General features: G+C 36.0%; 3 protein-coding genes across 4 annotated transcripts in view; 1 reads left to right on the forward strand and 2 right to left on the reverse strand.

Moving 5' to 3' along the window:
* LOC117113692 (cysteine desulfurase, mitochondrial-like) overlaps positions 1–1,444 on the reverse strand; it is an 11,556-nt gene extending 10,112 nt beyond the window's left edge. The window contains exon 1 of one of the 2 annotated variants that reach the window (XM_033257120.1): positions 1,201–1,444. In XM_033257120.1, the coding sequence (XP_033113011.1) occupies positions 1,201–1,297 (97 nt within the window). In that variant the 5' untranslated portion in view covers positions 1,298–1,444. Of the gene's footprint in view, positions 1–1,176 lie in introns of both variants that reach the window. The other variant, XM_033257113.1, reaches the window with a different exon arrangement.
* Positions 1,445–1,497: 53 nt separating this feature from the next.
* LOC117113683 (pyruvate dehydrogenase [acetyl-transferring]-phosphatase 1, mitochondrial-like) lies at positions 1,498–5,216 on the forward strand. Its single transcript, XM_033257105.1, has 2 exons — positions 1,498–1,633; positions 2,202–5,216. Exon 2 carries the CDS (start codon positions 2,384–2,386, stop codon positions 3,920–3,922), a length of 1,539 nt encoding a protein of 512 aa, XP_033112996.1. The 5' UTR covers positions 1,498–1,633; positions 2,202–2,383; the 3' UTR covers positions 3,923–5,216.
* A 1,719-nt stretch (positions 5,217–6,935) lies between these two features.
* LOC117113741 (ankyrin and armadillo repeat-containing protein-like) overlaps positions 6,936–8,857 on the reverse strand; it is a gene marked incomplete in the record, with an annotated part of 17,294 nt that continues 15,372 nt past the window's right edge. The window contains 1 exon segment of the mRNA XM_033257186.1: positions 6,936–8,102. Within this exon segment, the coding sequence (XP_033113077.1) occupies positions 8,012–8,102 (91 nt within the window).

Raw genomic sequence — 8,857 nt, forward strand, 5'->3', positions numbered from 1 at the left:
GGGTGTTCTCCCTGTACCCTCCCACTGCACTGGCTCCACCCTTGCTTCACGAATTGACTTTTTCCAACTTGGGACCCCTTGCAAATGTGTATCTTTGTATTAATATTATTATTAATATTGTATTAAGTTTGTATTATTTATTTGAGGTATATTTATTAAAAATTCAACATCAAAAACATACATAGTAGCAACAAAGGCTGAATTGCGTATCAATTAAGAAGCAAGAATAAAATATATATTATATAATATTAAAAAGGTAGACAAAATAAAAAGACAAAAAAATAAATTCCAATATCAAAATACGAGATAACCACGGAAGGAGCATTTGTAAAACGACCGGACAGTAAAGGGAGGGGAAAATAAATCAATCAACTGGAGGGGGAAATTTCTTCTAATACTGTTTTGATTGATCGAGGCATTTTCGTTTTTGTTGTTTTTTTGTTTTGTGTTTTTGTTTTGTTTTTGTTATTATTTTATCACTAAGATAATCACATGTCGAATATGTTACGCGCGATTTTCCACTAGGCTCATTCCCACAGCCGTTGATTTTTTTTCCACTTGACCCGATGTCAAAGGTCATGAAAGCACCGAATGATAAAAGAACCGTACGTAATGATGAAAGGGCCGAAAGGTAAAAGCACCAAATGATAAAAGAGCCGAAGTGAGGCAAAAGCACCGAACGTAATGTTAAAAGCACCGAACGTAATGTTAAAAGCACCGAACGTAATGTAAAAGCACCGAACGTAATGTAAAAGCACCGAATGTAATATAAAAAGCACCGAACGTAATGTAAAAAGCACCGAACGTAATGTAAAAGCACCGAAGGTAATGTAAAAGCACCGAACGTAATGTTAAAAGGGGCGAATAGCAAATGCGCCGAACGGAAAAGAGCCACCAAAGGCAGTAACGGCGTTCCATATAGGAGGGCCTAAACTAACATTTTTATTTATTCGTCAACATTATTTTTAATCGGGACTTCACTCAGTGCCATGCATGGCATCTGCACTGCATAGCAGCCTTCACATGGACAAGCCAGGCCCTCTGGCCTAGGACTAGGCCTCTGAATGAGTCTGTCCCGGGTGAATTATGAAGGTCTAGCCATGGAGGAACAAGATTACCTAGGCCTGGCTCTAGTGCTGTAGTAGCAAACAAACAAAACAAAAAGCAAATGTTTACCATCAACAGATGCTGATCGTTTACCACTTGCAGACTGAAACTGACGCTGAATACGCTGTCCAGCCGGACGAATATGTCTGCAACATCCTTCGGTTGCAATTCGTGTTAATGATGGCAACATTTTCAGATTTCTCTTTAAACGTACAGTACTTGCAATCACTTTTGTGCCTACAAAAGTCAGGCTTTCAAATGAAACCAACCCAGGGCTTAGTAGGCATAAAGCATGGGCAATGTTCGTGTAAACGAGCCAAGCTGCGCCAGTTACATCATCCCGGGCGCGACGACATGCGAAAAATGAAACGGGATACAGAGGGCGACAAACAGGTTCTTGCCAACCTTTTTAAAAATTCGTCGGATGTTTCTAAAGTTTGAGAATGAATGTGGTCCGAGTTGCAGGCTGAAAAGTGATGAGACTTTTTATTAACAATTATAAATCGGATAAATCATGGTATCACATGTTAGTATTACTATCTTATGGGTTTTATCTACTGTAGGCCCAGGCCTGTGTGTAGTTTTACAACGTAGGCCTACGTGCGTAAGCTCGTGGCTGTCTTTTCAAAATCTAGCTAGGCCTAGCCTAGGCCCTAGGCCTAGGCGTGAAGTGGGCCTAGGCCTACCCGTCGTTTCAACTTAGCCATGCCTTAAATTAAGCTACGTTCACATCAAGCCCGGATCCGGTCCGGAGCCCTGACAAAAAATCGTAAGTTGCTACGTTTTTTTGAACGCTGCGTTCAAATCGCGCACGGAACCAACCAAGCTTGTTGCTGATTGGTCCAAGAAAAAAACGCTAAAGAGTCCGGATTAGAAATCGTACGAATTTGATGTGATGTCCTATTCTTTACCACTGAACCCATTTTTCACGATTTTTTTTGTCCAGAATCCGGGCTTGATGTGAACGGGATGTCCGGGGTTCTGTGTACATACTGCTTTTATTTACTAAACGTCATTTTTCTTACAAAAAAGAGGTAAGCAGGCCCTACAGCAATTATATTTAAAATTTTAAATGGTGTTTTTCTTTTTTACAGGTGAAAATGCCCAGGTCAGACAGTGGATGAGTCATTTGTTAAGGAAGGAGTATTGGAAGGAGAAAGGTGGCATCTCTTGAAGGAGTGTGTGATGAAAAATAAAAGTCAACATTCTGAGCACTTTATTATTATAAATACAGTTGGCCTACTAGCTACTACTGCTAGTAGTACACGATTAAGTTATGGCTTACAGATATTACAAACTTATATTGAGGCATGTTGTCAATAGGCCTCACTGGAATCTGATGCAGAACATTGAATTGTCTTCAAATAATGTTGTATGTAAACCAGCAACCAAAGCATTACAACAAGTTGCAAATGTACCACCTTTTTGCTTCCATGCCAGATGTTACAGGGTCTATAATAATACAGGGCAGAATAAGCTGTATAAGCATTTAAAATATTCAGGATACAACAATATAAATAAATTATATTACCATACCCCACCAAAAATTTCCCCCAAGCAAGCAACAAAAATATTGCAATTGAATGAATCCAGTCATCAGTTTCTTGATGCTAATGAAGTTGTGAAAGGTTTCCACAGTAACCAGTTAGAGGCAAACCACCCAATAGAGGACAGACGAGCCCAAGCTCGGTGTAAACTCACACCTGGTCTGCTATTTGGTGTATTTGATGGCCACGCTGGTCCAGCATGTGCACAGGCAGTGTGTCAGAGACTCTTTGAATATATTGCGCTGGAGATACTGCCATTTCAGGAGTTGAAAAAAACGAAAATTGAGATGGAGAAGCATAAGAAATTAAGTCTTGTTGATTTCTACCGTCATCCAAATGACTACATCTCACAAGATTCCCATGATCTCTTCTTGGAAAGCATTCACAAGTACTTATTGGACAACCTTTCTGTTGACCACATGGATGATATTGACATCCAGGATTGTCTCGAGATTGCATTTGATCGTCTAGATAAGGATCTTTCTTCTGAGGCTAAAAAGACAACAGATTCCTATCTCAATGAAGAAGCTTTGCACATAGCCATTTCTGGTGCTTGCGCTTGTGTTGCATATGTACGCAACTCTGAGCTATATGTAGCAAACACTGGTGATTGCAGAGCTGTGCTTGGCCAGATACAGAACGGTACATGGTCAGCAGTAGCTCTGTCTGAGGATCACGTCCAACAGAATCAGAAGGAAGTGAAACGTTTGAAAGCAGCCCATCCGGCAAGCGAGGACATATCAGTTCTGAAAAATGGACGACTTCTTGGAGAACTGATGCCATTGAGAGCTTTTGGTGACGTTCGCTTCAAATGGACAGAAACAGAACAGCGAACAATAATAAGCGAACTCAATCCTGGTCATGTTATACCGAAATATTACAAGACCCCACCGTATTTGATAGCTACTCCTGATATTTGCATGCATACAATTACCAAATCAGATAGATTCTTAATTCTGGCATCTGATGGACTCTGGGAAATGATTAGCCCCGAAAAGTGTGTTAAACTTGTTGGAGATTTTTTACAGCCACAGAAAATGGATGACATCGAAGGCCTCTCACTTCTACAAATTCAGACGCGATTAAAACAACACAAGGAGACGTTGATACCTGTGGATGACAATGTAGCCACACATCTTATTCGCTATGCTCTGTGTGGAAGTGGAAACAAATTTAAGCATGATAAACTTTCTACCTCTTTGACATTACCGAAGGAAATTTCACGATCTTATCGTGATGATATAACAGTCACTGTAGTGTTTTTCTAAACCCTTTTGGAATTGCTAATGAAATGGTAATCAATGCAATTGGCCATTTTTGTTTTGGTTCATTATTAAATTTATTTGTTTCCTCTTGAGAATAACATTTGATTTTTAATTGTATTCTATTGGTCTTCTGCAATATTTTAAAATCTTATAATCAAAGAGTAAGACTAGTTCAGTTAATCAGTCTGATCATGGAGGTATCTGAATAGGTCATCCAGTTAGGTGAAGTTATCCACTCATCCGACTAGTTCAAGTCAGTTTGATTAGTTCATTTAGTTATTCCGACTTGTTCATTTCTTCAGTTTGACAAGTTTATCTTCTCAATCTGACAATTTCATTTGGTCAGCCCCAACTAGTTAAATATCCAGTCAATTATTTATGAGAGCAGTTGACTTGTTCATCTGGTCAGTCAGACTAGTTTATACAGTCTGTACCACTAGTTAATCTAATCATTCCCACTAACACATCCAGTAAGTCAAGATATAAACAGAGCAGTCTGACTACCGTAGTTCATCTGGTCAGTAAGACCAATTTATCCAGTCTGTACCACTAGTTAATCTAGTCAGTCTGACTAACACTCACATCCAGTCACTCAAAATAGTTAACAGAGCAGTCTGACTAGTTCATTTTGTCAATCAGACCAGTTTATCCAGTCAGTACCACTTGTTCATCTGGTCAGTCTAATTATAGTCTCAGGTCAGTCCGATTACCTCATCTAGTCAGTCCAGTTAGCACATCCAGTAGCCTGTTAGTTAGGTCCTCCATGGTTAGGTTGACATGTCATCCTCTGACTAGCTCATCCATTCCATTTGTTTTTCTTTAGAATTAGAAATTGATGTAATTGAGTATGAATATTGGATTTATTGAGAACTTGCATGAAATGTTAAAAGTAACTACAGTACTACTGTACTCTAAGCAATGCCATGATATGTTTTATTTTTGTTTATTATGTTTTTGTTTGGCGCCTAGGTGTTATTAATATTAGGTGCTATATAAATATTGATTATTATTATTAAGCAGTCTTACTGCATTCTGGTGTCTTTCTACAATGTATACAGTATTGAACTATATGCTGAATTGGTACATTCTTTACAATGCAGGTCTTAACAGATTAGTCTTTAAACTGTAGAACATTAAAAGCCTATAACAAAATCAGAACTAAAACACAGATTTTTAATAAGTTAAAAAAACATCTGAAAAAACCTTGAAACATCAATTTAAAAACATTGAATTACCTATTTGAAATGATTAAATAAGTTATACACTTCCTGTTAAAAAAAATCAAATCAAATAAAGTGGCCAGTTTTATCATAACTAGAAATCAGCTTAAATTTGTCTTAAATCCATTTTTTTGCTTAAGTCAGATTTATCAATATTGCTTAGCTTAAAAATTGCTTACAATTAAAAAGTTGATTGTATGCATGCATCATCTAAGACGATTTTTAAGCTAAGATGGTTTGATAAATCATCTTAAGATATTTGCTTAGGGATATCTTAACTTTTTTGATTTCCAACCAACTAAGTGTTTGCAAAAAAATAAGACACTGTAAGGCAAGACATTTTTTATACCTTGTTTAACAAACCCGCTGCTTGCCAACAATGATTCTGAATAAAAATATAATTTTATTTTTTTGGCCAATTAGAAGGGGAAAAAATGGAAACTTGAAACCTCCAAAAATGAGATATGTATATTTCTTCTTAATTATATAAATTTAAAGCATTTAAGTATCCTATTACTACACCGTTTGCATTCATCAATAAAATGTTATTTTTATTTTCTCTGCCTGGAGGTTTTTGGCAAAAACATTTGCTAAGTTAAAGAAAACCATTTTTTTTACCCTTTAAAAATGTTTCTCCTAATATTATATGACTGTTAATTTGCAAGTAAAGTATTTTATCAAAATTTTCGATTGAAAGCTAATAATTTAGCCTACTAAGCTTTTCAAAGTATTTTACAGATGGTGTATCTTTAAATAAGTACAGTAGTTTTATAAATTGTATCAAAATTCTGTTTTATGACATGATACTGTACCTTAAGTTATTACAAAGTGGTGAAGTGATGTGGGATTGTTTATTGATGTGTCACCAAAACCTGTATAAGATACATCTGTACACTATGGCTTATGCAATTATATTTTTTAGAGCTTGAAATATTATGTACTCTATTAATATAATTAACTAATTTAAATATACCTTTGGGCATTGTGGCATTTGTTAACTTATGGTAGTGAAAAAAAGTATATATATATAAGCTAATTGATGAACATGTTTTTTAGATCATAAATTATAAGTGTACTTTAATGGTACTTGGGTTCAAATCCTGTGACCCAAAATGTTTGCATCAAAAACAACTCAAATGACTTGGTTTATTAGATTCATAGCTTCATCTACTAATTTACCTGTCTGGTTGATTTATGTTAAATAAATATAAAATATATACATATAAAATATAAAATCATATACAGTAGTGACTATTTGTTGCTATGCTGACGCTCTTGGCGCTCGATGCGTGGACTAGTATCTCACTCAATAACGTCCTCCGCCCTAAGGATCACTTCATATCTGTGCAGCTACTCTGTAAACCAATGCTGGCATTTTTACGTCTGTCCACCATAGGGCTGTCTGGACCAGTACACCGGGTTATCCCCTATCTGTCTTGAATAATGCACCGGTTCTTTAAGGTGCACAGAAGCCAATTTTGTATAGACAAAGGCTATCATTCATAGTCTTTATATGGGAAGACATGTTATACCACTAGAACAATGGGAAAGCCAGCAGCTCAAACCTGGATATAGGTTGCAGTACCCCTGCCTGAACCACTCGGCTAATAGATTTGTCTAATGAGTAGACTAAGAACCACGCACACTTAATACCTCAAGCTCACATGGTATGTGAATGGGGAAATAAAATAGGGTTTAATTAAGGAATGTTTAATATACAACTGCACTTTGCAGCACATGCGTACATTATTGATATACTGCCAGAGTTTACAATAAAATTCAATATTTGAATAAGATTACAGTATTTGAATATTTGTATTTTGGTTATGACAATAAATTACAAAAAACAATCTAAATTTTTACTATGTTTTAATAAAGATGCCAAAATTTACATTTAAGAATCATATTCATTAAAACTATATTCCAAGGTGGCCAGCATAATATCTATTCCATTTCAAGGTAATTAGCTCAACGGTAATATTTAAATGAACTATTATGTAAATTAGTCAATTTATTAAAATGTCTTTATAACATTTCCATTGACTTTTAAATGACTTCAGTAACCCTGGTCATAGGATGATTTGTAATGTCTAACTGGTTGGCCTGGTAAAGGTTTAATCTTTTTAAATAAATGAAAAGATAGACTAATTATGGTGCTATTGTTATGTTTTGTGCTAAATAATATACTATACTTCAATTAAATTTTGCATAGACTCAACATATATAAGCTCATTAGAATATATACATAATATAAATACATTTGCAAAATCAACATAAAATCTCATGAATTCTAATAACTAACTTTAAAAAAAAATTTAAATACCATCTGATTTTTAAAAATATAAGTATAAAACATTTATATTAAAACATGAATGATAATCATTCAACACATCATTAAAATAACTCTTGATTCTAGAAAATAAAAATGGTTGAATTGGATTTAGAGAAATAAATTTATAAGGATTTAGGACCAGTAAACAACTAAGAACCAGCAAGCTGACTTCATTATTAACTAATAGAGATTATCAAGAACCAGCAGATATCAAGAAATAGTTGACATTTGCCAACAACCAAGACATACAGTAGATAACATGAAGAACAAGTTGACATCTTTAAAAGCCAGCTGTCGTCATGAAGAACAAGTAGACACCTTTAAGAATCAGAATCATAAAGAACCAGTTCATCATCAAGATCAACAAGCAATGTTGGACATCATCAAGAACCAGTAGACATCATGACTGATCTCCGTGACATCTGGCTCCTAGCGGTAGATGGATGACTGCGTATACTTGGTTGAGATCCTCTTGATGGTGGAGGTCCGACATCAGCACTGGCATTGTTTGTGCTTGGCACCTCCGTAACTGTTCCCTCTTCATGGTAATTGGAAGTCAACATGTTCGTGGGAGAAACGGGCTGGTGATTCGGCCCAGTCTCCCCAGGGTTCAGTCCCGTGTACTGATGTCCTGCAATTCAAAATCAAAGAATATATGTGTTATTAATTCGAAGAAGCTTAACATACATTAAAGGCATTTTTAGTAGTTTTTAGGATCAAGAAGTCTGCTTCATACTTGAACTGTGCATCATACAATGCATGTACAACAGCCAGATTTTAAGCTCTGTCCACTCTATCAAATTTTCATTGACAAAAACAGTTGTATGCCCATATAAAAGTCATAAGCCTGGTTCTTAAGAGAGCACTAGTATCCAGATCGGGAGCTAATCGTTAGGGCTAACCGTTAGCACCTGCGTGAGAACGCCTGATCGGTTAGCACTAACGGTTGGCAAGCGCTATCATTTAGCAAGTTGAGTGCGTTTTTATCATCAACCAATCACACGTACGTGCTTACAATTTCCAGTTTTTTATTTGCTAGTGATTCGATCACCATATTGTTGGTATCCGGATTGGGATTTTCTTGTATGGACGCACAGCAGCTAACGGTTAGCAGCTGTGTGAGAACATAGCCACAGTTTTCATAACTGATGTAGGCCCATGGAAGCTCAACATACATTAAAGGCATTTTTAGTAGTTTTTAGGATTAAGAAGTCTGCTTCATATGAGAACTATGCATCATACGATGCATGTACAACAGCCAGATTTTAAGCTCTGTCCACACTATCAAATTTTCATTGACAAAAACAGTTGTATGCCCATATATAGTCATGATGTGCCCATATATAGTCATGATGTGCCTATATATGGTCATGATGTGCCTATATA

The sequence above is a fragment of the Anneissia japonica genome, unplaced genomic scaffold (genome assembly GCF_011630105.1).
Source record: "Anneissia japonica isolate Jap-2015-1 unplaced genomic scaffold, ASM1163010v1 scaffold288221_len503873_cov180, whole genome shotgun sequence".
Classification (NCBI taxonomy): Eukaryota; Metazoa; Echinodermata; class Crinoidea; order Comatulida; family Comatulidae; genus Anneissia; species Anneissia japonica.

Bases quoted from the DNA above. Each gene is read 5' to 3' on its own strand.
- LOC117113683 (XM_033257105.1), top strand. From the start codon at position 2,384: ATGGCTTACAGATATTACAAACTTATATTGAGGCATGTTGTCAATAGG.